This window comes from Sapajus apella, unplaced genomic scaffold (assembly GCF_009761245.1).
Source record: "Sapajus apella isolate SASKATOON/1434 unplaced genomic scaffold, GSC_monkey_1.0 scaffold12, whole genome shotgun sequence".
Classification (NCBI taxonomy): Eukaryota; Metazoa; Chordata; class Mammalia; order Primates; family Cebidae; genus Sapajus; species Sapajus apella.
Genome location: NW_022436952.1, coordinates 6,836,652 through 6,850,726, shown reverse-complemented (window position 1 = coordinate 6,850,726; position 14,075 = coordinate 6,836,652). Strand labels below are relative to the sequence as shown.

At 53.9% G+C, this 14,075-nt stretch overlaps 1 protein-coding gene across 1 annotated transcript; it reads left to right on the top strand.

Moving 5' to 3' along the window:
* Window positions 1-3,402: 3,402 nt before the first annotated feature.
* Window positions 3,403-12,807, top strand: HOXB9 (homeobox B9). Its single transcript, XM_032279892.1, has 2 exons — window positions 3,403-8,231; window positions 10,826-12,807. Exons 1-2 carry the CDS (start codon window positions 7,715-7,717, stop codon window positions 11,059-11,061), a joined length of 753 nt encoding a protein of 250 aa, XP_032135783.1. The 5' UTR covers window positions 3,403-7,714; the 3' UTR covers window positions 11,062-12,807.
* The last annotated feature ends 1,268 nt before the right edge of the window (window positions 12,808-14,075 follow it).

Here is a 14,075-nt window from a genome sequence, read left to right as displayed (position 1 = left end):
GGCCCGGGGGCCGGGTCTGCTTCTCTCCACGCGGACAAAGTGTGCGGGCAAAGAAAGGGGCCGAGGCGGGTGCTTTTGCCGCTCGTAAATTTGTTTCCTCTTCCTTTTAATCCGCTCCCGGACGTCTTTCTTTTCAGGACAGGAGGGGATGTAAACCGTTTGAAGTTCATCAACACGGTGAAGTTTTATTGTATTTCCGGTCCCCAAGATTTATACCCGGGAGGGGGAGCGGGCGGCCAGGCCGACTCCCTCGCTACCTCGGACTTCTCTGCGGGACACGTGGCCACTCGGACCCTCGCTTAGGGGTGAGGGCGGGAGGGAGCCGGGACTGGGCCGCGGCCGCTGGCTCCGCACGTTCCGACGGCCGCACGGCCGGCCGCCACCGCCCAGGTAAGTCAGCCTCCGCCCGCGGCCTGCGGCAGCCACGGTGCTGGAATGGGTGCGGGGGTGAGCGTGAGCACCTGTGAGCAGGCCGGTGTCTGGAGAGGCAGGGGTGAGGAGAGGGCACGTTAGGGGGCCAAAGACCCAGACCAAAGGTCAGGAAGGAGGAAGCAAATTGGTTCTCTGCGACCCAGTCCCAGTCCTTAGACTCCTGCTCTGCGCAGGTTCGAAATGGATTGTCTTACCTGGGGCAGTTCGGCCTCTGCAGAGGCAGGGCCCTGGGACATTTTGGGCAGGGTGCCTTCACAGCAACGATTCACATCAACCGGCTTTCCCCTCCAAATCCCATTCTCCTCTGTTTGTTCCCTAGAATTCCCGATACTTTCTGACACTCTGCTTTTACGCCTCCCTGTCACTTTCTCTCTCAGCACTTTCTCAGCACTCTTTTGCCCCACTCTCCGGTCTGCGCCCCAGTCTCAAAGCTGGAGCGAGATGTAGGACTTGAAGATCTGGCCTCTCAGAACTACAGGGGGAGGCTGGGTGATCTGGAATGCAGGGGCTGGCCGGTTGCTGAGTGTAGATGCACCTTCATATCGGTTTGAAGTTGAGAATTCTTTTTATCTGTGGAGACCCCCAGCTGGGCTGAGAGGCAGAGACCCGCGCAGGTATATCAAAGAGACCCTGCCCACGCCTATGCCTGTGACTAAGATCTTCTTCTCTGACCAGGGCTCCTGGAAGGGAGCAAAAGTCTGGAATCTGAGCTCTCAGGACCAGGACCGGCTCCAAAATGGTTTTGCTAGAGTCCTGGGTTCAGTTCTTCCGATGTGTTGCTTAGTAGCAACTGGCTTCTTCTGTTGGGGAAGAGGTGGAGAAAAGTTAAGCCGCTTTTTGGCTCACACACCAAAAAAAATAATAATAATAAAAATAAAAATAAAAAAATAAAATAGCAACAGGTTCTGCCCCCAGTGAGCCCTTGACCTAGAGCTTGAACTGGAACTGCTGAGTGAATTAGGTAGTTTCATGTTGTTGGACCTGGGTTTCTGAACACAACAACATCAAACCACCCGATTCACGGCAGTTACTGCTCCTCGCTTGGCTGGAGGAGTGGGGGGAGGGGAGCAGAACCAGGATCAACCTTGCAAAATGGGAAAGAGGTTTGAGGTCCTTCAACCAGGAGCAGGAAGAATGGTCCCCAGAGAAGAGATCTGGGAAGTGTCTTCCCACTTCTGAATGAGGCGTGTGTGTCTGTCTATCTGTGTGTGTCTGTGTGTATCTGTGTGTGTGTGTGTGTGTGTGTGTGTGTGTGTGTGTGTGGTGTTAGGAGGGAAAGGGGGATGAGGAGCAGTCAGCTCCCCCAAGCACCTTGCCCTTGTTGAGCAGTTTAGCCCAACCCAAGGATGGCAGTCAGAGCTCCAAGCTTCCAGTCTTAGGGTTTCCCAGCTCTCACCTTCATCCAGAACTTTCCAGAGAAAGTCTCCCCAACTTCACAAATACTTGATTTCAACAGAAACACAGGGGGTTCTTGAGGTTTTGTAACTCTTTGGGGGCTGGTGCTTCACTTCAGCAGGAAGCTTCAGGTCCTTGAAGAGGGCTCAATAGTTCTCACTCTGAAAGGCACACATCGGGATCTCTTGCAGTCTCAGCCCAAAGCTCTCAGGGTCCTGTTGAAGGCCCCCTAATGGGACCCGACCTACAGAAGTAGGTCAAAAAATCCTTCCTTTCCTAATCCCTCAGTTGACTCTTTCCTCCCCACCCACCACAGTGGCCAAAGCCTTCCCGCTGGCCTTAGGCTGGGCTAGGGGTACACATAGGTCCTGAGTGCCACCCCCTCAGAGAGGGACCTGACTTTCAAGTTAATGGGGAGCCCAGGTTGTTGGACAATTCAACCCCGACTTATGTAGTGACAAGTGATGGAGCCAGGGGTTGGGCAGGGCGAGACTGTGATACCCTCTCTGACCCCAGTCCTCTTAAGGCTGCTGGCTCTGTGCCCAGGAAAGGAATAACTAGAAGTGCTGGTGGAAGAAGGGGGACGTTCCAAAGCATAAGCTAACTTTTGTTCCCAAATATTCCCTCCACCCCCCGCCTGCTTGAGGCAGAGGAAATGTGCAAAGGGGCCTGGGAAAGAGGCCCGACCGGATGGGGCTTCGGAGCCAGGCTGCCTTGGAGGGCCAGGGGGTCTCTGAACAAGGGGCCTCTGCTAGAGCAGAGGGGCGTTAGGGAGACCCACCCCTCACCTAGGGGAAATGCAGCCTTCAACCCACTGTCCTGATAAGCAAAGGCCAACAACTCTGTCCCTTGACAGTTTCTCATCCTCTGGTCTGGGTGGAGACGGCCTGGTGTGTCCCAGAGGCCTTATCTCAATTCTCCCTGGGCCTCTCACAAACCTGCCGGGTCACTCGGAGCCTGCCTGTCTTCCATCCCTGGTGTTCCTTAGCCACCCCCTCTCAGCAAAAGTGCTGTAAAAAGAAAAAAGGGGGATGTTAGAGAGAAAGGAGGAAATAAAGTCTTTGGAAAGCAGAGTTTTACAACAGCCACAGGTTTTATGGAAGCAATTTCGTAATAACCTTCTACCTGCTCGCCTTCTTTCCGCCTGCCTGCCGCCCACCCCGTTTGGCCTCCTGGATGCCCCCTTCCAAGGAGTCAGCCACCCCCACCGCCTTGGATATCCTTGATGGCTGAGAGTTGGTAAGGAGATTCCTGAGGTCGGCTTGGGCCACTGACCTCTCAGTCCTTCCTTTCACCTCTAACATCCTGGGAGGGAGGTTTGGCAGAAGATTTCGTTACTTCACAGTTAAGATCCCCACTTGAAGGGTGTGGAAGCACCGAGGTTTGAACTCGAGTGTGCAGATTCGTTGTGATGCCTGTTTGGGAAGCCGTTTTGCATAAATGGTAAGGATTCTGGGATCTTCTGTCTTTTCCCACTGGAGTAAGTGTCCTCATGCCTCACTCTTTCCCAGAGTGGGTCTGGACTCTGATCTTGAGTCAGAAGAAAAACCTCTGGTGCTTGGGGATATAGCTTTGGGGGCTTACTTAATTTTGTTGTACACAGCAGTGTTTTTGTTTGACCTCCACAGTCACTTTCACACTCAGCTCATCTCTGTCCGCCTCTGCTTCATACTTCTGTGAGACACATGAGCTCATAAGTAACTATGCCTCCACCCCCGCGCCCATCGCTATCATGAAATAAGCATCACACAATGCACACCATCCCTGTGGTTTTGGGTAATAAACACAGTAAAGGATTTTAAGAAGTCACAAAATTTCTTAACCTCTTCTGGCCCAATTTGAGGCATTTCTTTTACCTTCCAGAGAAACATTTTGGAAAGAAGTTGTAGAATCAATCTAGTGTTAAGTCATGCACATTTGAGGATACACTGTACATTTTGCTTGACTATCAAGTCAAGGGACAGATTTTCAAATGAGCCATCCGAATTAGGTAATATTTTATAGCCACAATTCAAGTACATAAAAACCCAAGCTTTTGCCTTCTCCATAGGTATGTGATGGTTATAAAAATGTACACACAAGCTTTTCGGTAACTGATCTTCTTCTATGAGCAAAATCGTAAACCTCCATCACTCACAGGGGTTATGCATGCGTCCACATGTGCACGATTAGATCTTACATCCACAAACGCCCAAGCACATCAAGTTTCATAGTTAGTCACATTTATTTATTACATAGTCTATATACAGTATAGAGCACACTGCATTCGCACACTGGGTTCCCCATACAGAAATATTGATTTGAAATATACATACAGGATACACACATCTATTTACATACAACATGCCTCAATTTCAGCTAAGCTTATTAATTAAAAACAAACTATTTTTCCTCGTTCTCACTTACTGTTTTTCTTTCTTCTCCCATTTCCTTCCCTTCCTCTAGATTTTCTCTCTCTTCTTACTGACCAGGACTCATCTAAAAGTCACCCCCACAGCGTGGGCACTCACCGGCTGGTTGGCTTCTGCTCTTCAAACATCGGCCTCATTGTTGCCTGCTCTGGGCCCCAGTGTGGTCAGGGGCTGCCGCTTTTCCCCGCTTGCCCTTCTCCAAGCCACCAGCTACTGGCCCCAGTTGTGTTCAAGCGAGGCTTCAGTGCAGGGAATGGCAAAAGGCTGCAAGAGAAGGCAGGGTTTTCCTTCTTTCTGTTTAGGATTGGGGGTGGGGTGTGGAGCAGTTTTGCTTTCTCAGGACAAACTGACCCCCACTGAAGCAACCCCTCTATTAAGTGTCTTTGGAAGCTGGAGTCCAGGGGCCACAATCCTGCCTGCTATCCTCCTTGATAATGGGTGCTGTTGTCTGTGGAGAAAACAAGATTTTTTGGTGGGAGGGGGTCCACAGGCTCTCAGCTGACCCTTTAATCATTTGCCTGAGCTGGAGTTGAACTCCAGTTTGGGGCAGTAATGCTTTCTAGAAAGCCTGACTAGAGTGAGACTCCTTGCTTGGCGCATCCACCTGGAGGGCAGAGCTGGGATGCAGACTACAGGCTTTAGGGGCCCGTTCATTCTCTTTCCTCTGGAGTCACTGCTCCCTGAGAAGACCAGGATCTCCAAAATCTGTCATTTTAAAATTGTCTCCACTCTCCAGCTTCTTCGTGAGCAAAGGCTAAGTTCCGGTCTCAGAAGAGAGGCCTGAGTCCCCTCCTTACCGAGCACTCAGGAACCACCAGGGAATAGGGGCAACTCCTCAGGCAGACAGCAACCCACAAACCTGAATCTTGTCTGCCGGGAGAATTCACCCTAGTAGAGCACAAGCCATCAGCCCAAATGTCCTTCTTCCTCTAACTTCTTCCCTAAACTGAGTGGCCCTCTTGACTCCTCTCTTGTTGCATAGAGGCAGCTGCAAAGTCAGGGCAGGCGAAGGAAGGGGAACCAGGAAGAAGGCAGTCAGAGCCTAGCGCCTGCTTTGCTTGGGTCTTAAGGACAGCCCAGCGCTGTGACTTTTCCATAAATAAAAAAGCCCCACTCCATAGTACACATGTCCTTTTAGGCCCTAATTTATATACTACAGAAATCATATACTCAGCCCGCCATGCTTCATAACGTCGTTATTTATGGTGGGGGAGGGAACCTTTTTTTTTCCTGAAGAGTATATTTATGACAGGTAAAGCCGACAGCAGACTTCATAGGGCTGGCAAATTGAGAACAGGTGCTTTGCCTTAACTGTGATTCATTCGCTCAGCGCCCAGCTCTTTCGCTGTTGAGTCCAGGGAGCTCCCTGGACTTTCCCAAGCGTCCAACCGCTACTTGGAAGAATTTGCATCGGATTTTTGTTTCCCCACTTGGGTCCTATGGAAAAAGCAGATCTTCACGCTGTTTGGTTCCAGATCTGCCAGGCTGTCACCCTCGGAGAGTGAGGGTGGGAAAGGAGGGGGCCAGCTGGGCGCCGGCATTGATCTTTAAAAAATCATTTTGAAATAGCCATAATGTGAAGAAATATGGCGCTTCACCCTCGTATTTCACATGTAATGACACGAGATGGCTTCATCTGGAAAGAAAAGCGAGTGGGAGTGTGTGTCCGTGTGGGAGGTGATCTGCCTTCCACAAGGCAGAGGGGTAGGTGGCCAAAAAGATACAACCCCAAGTTACAGTGGCCCCGCTTTTGCTAAAAGGACCGCACTGAGGGCAGTCTGCCTTATTAGGACTCAGAATCAGAGAGTTGTGGAGAAATCTACCCCAATCTGCGTCTGAGCCCAAACCGAGGAGAACTGGGTGTGCCCAAGGGTCGCACCTCCCCAAGTGTCAGGAGAGGCGACTGCACCTAGGGCCGAAGGTGAGGACCAAAGGCTGGGAGAGGAGCCAGGAAGCCAGTCGGTGGACCGGGAGGAGTCCCCGTGCAGGGCCACAGAGTAGATATATTTTAAAAAGGCTACTTGGTAGCTCCAATGAGGGGTTCTGCGGGGAGTAAGGCAGTGAGGGGAAGAGACTGACCCTGGGCTTGCTGATCACACTGGCTCCTATATCGGTGTTTGGAAATCTCCAGGGCAGGAGCCCCGAGTGAAAGGAGCAGGACAGGAGGGCTGAAAACTCAGCCCAGGCTCCTTCCTCTCTGGACACAAGGGGAGATGACATGGAACCCCTTCACTTGTTGGCTGGGGATCTTTCCCCAGGCCTCTGCTCTGGTGACAGCTCAGGGAAGTGTCCTTAACCCTTTCTCTTGTTCAGCTCCCTCACCTGGGCAATTTTAGGGGCCTGGATAATTATTCAGTGGAGAAAAGGAGAAATGGCTCTCCCCGCCCTCCTCCCACCTCAAATCCATCCTCTGGCCAGAGTCAGAGAAAGGCCCAATAAATGTAAAGGCGCTCTGTTTCCTTGTATTAAACTCTTTCCTAGGCTCTCGTTTCCAGGGCCTGCTGGATCCCTTTAACCTCAGGCAGGTTCTAATTTCAGGACAAATAGTGGATTCTTGGACACTCAGCCGTTTTATTCCCCTCTGCCCGCCTCCCTCGGCTACTGAGGGGTCCAGGGAGGTTCCCAGTCTTGTGAATCTCTATAAAGAGTGCACCGAAAGCCCCCTCCAAAGCGGACAACGTCCTAAAATCCCCAACTTCTCCCCTCATCCTTTTACTTCATCTCCTGTGGATTGCTGCTGCTGTTGTTATTTAATAAACATCTTCTGTCAAGGGGACAGAGAAGAGGAAATGAGGGCCTGCGGGGTGGAGGTGGAGGTATGTGTAGGGGGACAGGACCACCTCCTCTTTCAGTATCCTCTCGGGCCTTTCTGACTGCTCCCCGGGCTGGGCTCTCTCCCTCCCTCCGCCCTTTCTCTCCCTCCCTCCCCGACCCGCCTAGGGAGAGGGCTCTACAGCCTGCGTCCCTCCCGAGGCAGCCCGCCGCTTCCCTCCGCCTCTCCTCCGCCCCCGCCGCCCCACGTCGAGAACTGCCCCCCTTCCTGCAGCGGGAAGCGGGGGGGGGCGGGGGGGACCGGGCGGCCGGCAGCTCCGGGTGAGGTTACGTGGCCGCCGGAGCCCTGACGTGATAGCACATTGCATCAGCATAAAACAATCCATCCTCGATATGGAATGCGGTGCGGACGGATGACAGCGAGAGCGCAGCCCCCTCGCCCGATTGATTTATGTCGGAGCTGACGCTTTATCAGGCAGTCGGAAAAACTTTGACCAATCATTTTGCAAGGAGCGCTGAGCCGGGCTGCTCCACTGTACTTTGTTGGCTGAGAAGTTGAGCAGGGGGTGGGGGTGGGAGGGTGGGGGGCTGGGGGGGTCGCGTCCGAAAGCCCTCACACCGGTCCGGGTGCCACCTCTCCCTGCTTGGGCGCCGCCGCGCGAGCGCTTCCCTTCCCCCTGTGAGCGCCCGGATAATGTCTGAGAATGTCCATTTCTGGGACGCTTAGCAGCTATTATGTCGACTCGATAATAAGTCACGAGAGTGAGGACGCGCCTCCAGCCAAGTTTCCTTCTGGCCAGTACGCGAGCCCGCGGCAGCCGGGCCACGCGGAGCACCTGGAGTTCCCCTCGTGCAGCTTCCAGCCCAAAGCGCCGGTGTTCGGCGCCTCCTGGGCGCCGCTGAGCCCGCACGCGTCCGGGAGCCTGCCGTCCGTCTACCACCCCTACATCCAGCCCCAGGGCGTCCCGCCGGCCGAGAGCAGGTACCTCCGCACCTGGCTAGAGCCGGCGCCGCGCGGGGAAGCGGCCCCGGGGCAGGGCCAGGCGGCGGTGAAGGCGGAGCCGCTGCTGGGCGCGCCTGGGGAGCTGCTCAAACAGGGCACGCCCGAGTACAGTTTGGAAACTTCGGCGGGCAGGGAGGCCGTGCTGTCTAATCAAAGACCCGGCTACGGGGACAATAAAATTTGCGAAGGAAGCGAGGACAAAGAGAGGCCGGATCAAAGTAAGTTATAAAAAGTGAGGAAATACCGAGGCCGAAGGCCAGGAGGGGGGCGGGGAGGGGAAAGGCAATAAACTGCGGACAATGTGAAGGGAAGCTGCGGCAGTGGTCGGAGAGCGGGCAGGGAGGAGGGGAGAGTAGGGAAAGACGGAGGGAAGGGGAAAGCTGCGTGCTCTAGAAGGAGAGACTGAGGCCGCCAGAGGAGCATCGCCCCTACTTCTCCAAGTCCTGAGGGGAACAGGGGTTCGGGGATCGACTTGCAGCTCTCTCGGCCCCCTTTCCCCCAGTCTCCGGGAGGCCTGAAAGAAAGCCTGGCCAGAGACCGGCGACGGCCGGGAGAGGAGCTGGTGGAGCCCGGGGCCGGTGGCCAGCGAGGCCGGGAGCCGGCGAGGCCAAGGGCCGGAGCCCACTGGGCTGCCCGGGACCGTGCGGCTGGCAGAGCTCCCCGCGCCACGCGCAGACCGTAAAAGCCGGCCAAGGGGAAGGGGGAGGGGGCTCATTAGGATTTTATTTGCGATGCAACAGCTTGGCGGAGGATTGTTCCTAGCAGATCTCGCGCTGTAGCCGCGCAGAGTCCGCAGCCTGCGCCGGGAGGGGCGGGGGAAGCCCAGGACGCGGTGACTGAGCCCCCTCCCCGATGCGCCTGCCCCTCCCCGGGAGCCTTCCCTCCGGTGGCCCCTCTCCTCCTCGGCGTCCTTGTCGGGGCTGCAGTTTCCGTTTCTGCCGTCCCCCGCCGCTCTCCGCGGGGCTCCGTAGCCCCAGCCCAGGTTGTCAGCCTCTCCGGGAGTCGGGGAATCGCTTCTGAATACTGGGGCATCCCGAAGGGACCCGGGGGAAAGGAGGGGTGGGGGAAAGAGAGGGTTGCGGAGAGGCAGAGAACTTTACCGTTTGTGGGTAGTTTCCTATCACCTCCCACTCCTCAAAAGCACCCCGGCCGGAAAGCCAAGTCTGGCTGATTTCTAGGAGGTGCTACTAGGTGAGAAGACAGGGTTCTCCTATTATTTATTTTTAAGGTTGAGAAGGGCACATCGGTGAGGGAACTCTCAGTCCCAAACAATGACTCGCAGGCTAGTGAATCAGGTCCTCATCTTTTTGAGAAATTATAGTCTCTCCTTGTCCTGCTAAATTTCCCATTGACCGAGTGGCCCCAAGGCCCTTTAGAGCATCCTTGCCTGCTGGAGAGTAAAGAGCTGCCCCATTCCCTGCAGGGTCCTGTCACTTCCAACCTGCCAGGTTGAATCCTAAGAGCTGGCATTTGGGGAACACATTCTTCCCCAACCCTCCCCACACTCCCAAACAGACACTCCCCCACCCCAAACCCCCAATCTCTTCCTGAAAAGCCCATTATTGCAAGGCAGCCTTTTGGCTAGGATCAATTATTAACAGTTTCTCCCTCTTTCATATTTAATGCGGCTGCGGGTCCCAACCCAGGCAAGCACATTAAGGATATAGTGCTGCAAATTGGTAAGACACGGTTACTTAGCGTACGTAGGAGGAACCAAATTTTTTATATTAAAAAAATCCACCATTTTTCATTTGGGGACAAGGAAGCTAGTAGCTGGTGGCTGCTATTTTTAATTGGCTTAGCTTTATTTGGCAACTTTTTTGAGTTCCAGAGTGAGGGGAGAGAGGGTAAGAAGAGAGGCCTGTTTATATTTTTGTTTCTTCTCTTCCACTCAGTTACCATCTTCTCCCCTTCACCCTTTCCCCCACATAGGACCAGTTAAGGCTAGGTGTGCTTCCTGTTACCTCCACATCACTCCTGGCTCCCCACTTTGGGACTGGAGCAATTTTTCTCCCCAATTTCCCTGAACTTGTGTTAACCAAACTGTGAGCTGAGGAGGAGCTGAAAAGGAGAGAGACTATTGCAACCATAAGTTATCTGTGAGCCCCCGGCGCTCCCCTGTCCAAAGGCTGGAGTTGATAAATGGTTGCAATTGCATTGCATGTGAATTGGAGTGTGCTGGCTGTTTGCGGCTCTAAGTGCAGACCCATATTTGTGGTGTGTAGTGGTGGCAGAGGGGGAGATTTCTACGCAGACACTCATGCCTGCTGCCATGTGGTCTAGAGACACAAGCTTGTGATCAAGGCATGGTGTACTGGGACTGAACTCAAGGGCTGAAAGGTCTCTTGGGGTGAAGTGACACCCCAAATGCAGTGATTGGACAGACCTCTCACTTCCCCGCCCAACTCCTCCTCTCACCTCCTAGAGCCAGGGCCCTTCAGGTCAGCCACCCACCCCTAGCCAGCCTGGGGGTGCTGCTGGTGGGGCCTCAGCCATGCTGAACTCTGACCTGAGTCCTAAGCAGTTTGGACCCAAGTGGAGAAAAATTGAGAGGGAACTTGATGTACGCAGAGCTTTGGAAGTGCTGAGGAAGGCTAAGCACACGTTTGGCTCCATCCTTTCCACACAGCCTCCCATCTAGGGGTGCCTACAGCAATGGCTGGCCCACCTGTGTCACCCTCTCCAGGAGTTTCAAGGCCCAGGTGCTTTTTCTCCAATGCAAGATGGGGAGTGGAGACCAGGGGTGTGCTGTCTTGGTCTGGGGCCCTTCACCCTCTTCCTTTCTGTGATTCTATCACTGCTTCTCTTTCAGCCAACCCCTCCGCCAACTGGCTGCACGCTCGCTCTTCCAGGAAAAAGCGCTGCCCCTACACCAAATACCAGACGCTGGAGCTAGAGAAGGAGTTTCTGTTCAATATGTACCTCACCAGGGACCGTAGGCACGAAGTGGCCAGACTCCTCAATCTGAGTGAGAGACAAGTCAAAATCTGGTTTCAGAACCGGCGGATGAAAATGAAGAAAATGAATAAGGAGCAGGGCAAAGAGTAAAGATTACCCCCACTCCTCCCCAGCTCTTCCCCATCTCACTCTTATTTATGTGACGACTGTAAAGCCAGTGCTGTCTGGAATGTATTCAAGTGAATGGGGAAGGGAGTCTCTCTTCCAAGTCCTTTATCTGCACCTAGAGCCTCTCTTCTTTCCTTTGCCCTTACCTGTCTGTCTCTTCTCCCTGGGTGTCAGGAGAAAGTTTTGTTGATTTAGAAGATAGAAGTAGATGGTTCCTAAGAAGGTGATGGGCCCCAAGGAAAGAGACCATAGTCAAGCTCCTAGTATGCCCCGTAATTTTTCTGGGAAGTCCTAGCCTCTCACTTCCAGCTTGCCTGTTTCTTCTCTACACCCATCCAAAAGTCACCCAGGGACACTCGAAATCCACACAGCCCAGCAGACACCCACACACATACAGCCTGGAGTCCGCAGTGATAATGGGGTGAGCTCACAGCCACCATTCAGTCAAGTGCAGTGGCGCTCCAGATGCAGACCATCGCACACCAAATTTGGCAGAACAGCCCTCAGACCATTAGGCAAGCCCGGGTTCTACCCCTGATGCAGATACACACCGGGGAGGTGTCTAGACGCAGACTCCTGAATGAGGGGTTGCAGCCCCAAGGTCGCAGTATTGCCATACCGTCCCCATGGAGTTTCCAACTATTCCCAGGCCAAGGGCCACGGGGAAGATAGGGCAAACGTAGCCCCCAAGCTGGTGGTCTAGAAAGTACAAGAAAAGGCAGCACATGGTTTTATGAAGGTATCTTAGGTGGAGCTACTCCCCACCTCCCACCAACATACACATTTTGTTGCAGGAAATGTCTAATTCTGCATGTTTCCCTCTCCTTCCAACAAAAGGAGGTCAAACTGTGGGTCGTAGAGCCTTGACAATGTCGTTCTCCTGTTCATCTGTGCACCGCTTGACAGACTGCAGCTTCTCTTGCTCTCGACTGGCCCTGCATTCTTCCGCATCCTCCCTAGCTCTGAAATCAACTCTCTTCGGTGGAATCCACCTTGCACCCGAGAGTCAAGCCGTTCCTTGTAGAAAAACCCCTCCACCCTCCATCCCCCCCTAGGTCAACCCCACTGTAGACAGGAAAGCCAGGTCAGCAGAGTCCGAATGAGAATTTATTGTGAATCGATTCCCAAGCTCCCTTCCAGGACTGGTGGTCTGGGACAGGGAGGAGCAATCAGCGCGCAAAGCCCTGCGCGTTCCTCCGCATCCCACCGGCTTCTCGACCCACGCGGAGGAGTCCCAGGCTTGGCGGCTGCAGCCCCAGCGTCAAAGGAGACCGGGCCCAGCGCTGGGCTTTGCCTCCAGCTTCGTGGGCCTGGATGCGGATCTGCACGGCTGGTGCGTGCACGCGCTTCTGGGGAACAGTACCGCGTGCAAAGCAAAGAGGCAAAATCGCACCTAAGCATCAGATGGAAGCTTACTCTCTGCTTCCCCTCCTCCTCCTTCTTCCCTTCCTCTCAGTCCCCTCCAATTCGTGGACTCTTGCTCCTGCTTCTCCCGATCCTGCAAGGGGACATTCCAGTAGAAGTTTTTTGCTTTGTCGGTGGCTGTCGTGAAATTGTGCTTGTGTTTCGTGATTTCTTTGGGGGTGATTGTCTCGCCTGTTTTCAGTTGTCGATTATATGGGAGGGTTTTGGGTGGGTGTGGGGAGGGTGAGGGGCCTAGAGCTCTAATTGTTTGTTTTGGAACAAAAAGAAAAGGAACAAAAAATATATATCACCCTAGAAAATAAATCTCTCCTGTGTCTTATTCTGTGTTGGCTCTCTGGGCCCGACCATAGGTAGAGATCCCAGTTGTCAGGAGAAAGGCTTGGGGAAAAAGATGGCTGAGCCCAGGAGGTGTCTCCTTATACCCTGCAGAGCAAGGTTCCCTGCAGAGCTGTCTAAAGGTGGGGCTGAAAACCAGTCTCAGACGCTAGATCCCAAGGCTACTAGTTAAACTGATCAAGAGCTTTCCAACAGGACAACTGGAAGACTGGAGGAGGGAGGGAAGGAAATACGGGTTGTTTGGAGAGGGGACAGGTCTGGGGAGCAATGCGGTCCTGGGTCTTCCTCACTGCCTTGAGAATAGGAGGGAAGGCAGGTCTTCTTGCATCTCCTGGGGATAGTTCTCCTCCCTTAGCCACTGAGAATGTCACCTTTCTTTCGCCACTTTAAAATATGATGCAAGGGAGGAACACAGTAATTTCCCTCTGTTCTTCCTGCAGCAGGGTGCCTAGGTATAGACCGAGGCCTCCAAAGGGCTGGAATCTCCTTCCTTCCATTCAAAGGAAGGGTTAGAGTTCTCGGCCCCCAGTTGGGTTTGGGGGCTCCAGTTTGAGCCACAGGGCAGCAGCTTTGGTCTGAGATGGGCTGGGTTTGTTAGAGGTTGAGCCCTGGGTAAGCACCTCTGCAAAGGCTGGAGAGGGCATTGAGTGGGAAGCAGAAATGTCTCAGTAGAAAATTTCCCTTCCCAAAAGGACCCCAGAATTAAACTCAGTTTCAAGAAGCACCTTTGTGTCCCTCTCAGACTGAGGCGTTTCACCAGAGCCTCTTGTGAAGACTGCAGTTCTTGGCAGCCTGCGCTTCTCACCCAGGCCTTGGGATTCCGCTTCGGCCGGGAAGGCGCTTCCGAGCTGGCCTCCCGCAGGAGCCTCCCCCCAACCCAAGCCGGCAACACCGCTGCTAGCGGAGACCTTGCAGGTTGGGGTAGAGTTGGAAACAAAGCATGGCCTCAGTGAAGGAAGCCTGCAAGTGAAAAGGCCAGGCCTGCCCCCCTCCAGCGAAAGAACGAACTGATCCGAGAGACGGCGGGAGGCAGGAGGAAAGCGCAGCTCTGGTCAAGCGGGCCCGGACAGGCCCAAGGAGGGTTTCATTAGGGATACAAAATGAATCTGGCTTTACAGCTGGTGTAGACCAGGCTCCCGCCCCATCCTGGGCTTCCCAGGCCCAGCCGGTGCTGAGAGCAAACAGAGAAGGTCGGTTTCCGCCTAAAGAAAAGCAGAGTGAGGCTCGAACAGAGG

What these genes read in the sequence shown, in the direction of transcription:
- HOXB9 (XM_032279892.1), top strand. Translation starts at nt 7,715, where the DNA reads ATGTCCATTTCTGGGACGCTTAGCAGCTATTATGTCGACTCGATAATA. An exon ending in CAAAGAGAGGCCGGATCAAA is followed by an intron (nt 8,232 to 10,825) that starts GTAAGTTATAAA and finishes CTTCTCTTTCAG; the next exon opens with CCAACCCCTCCGCCAACTGG.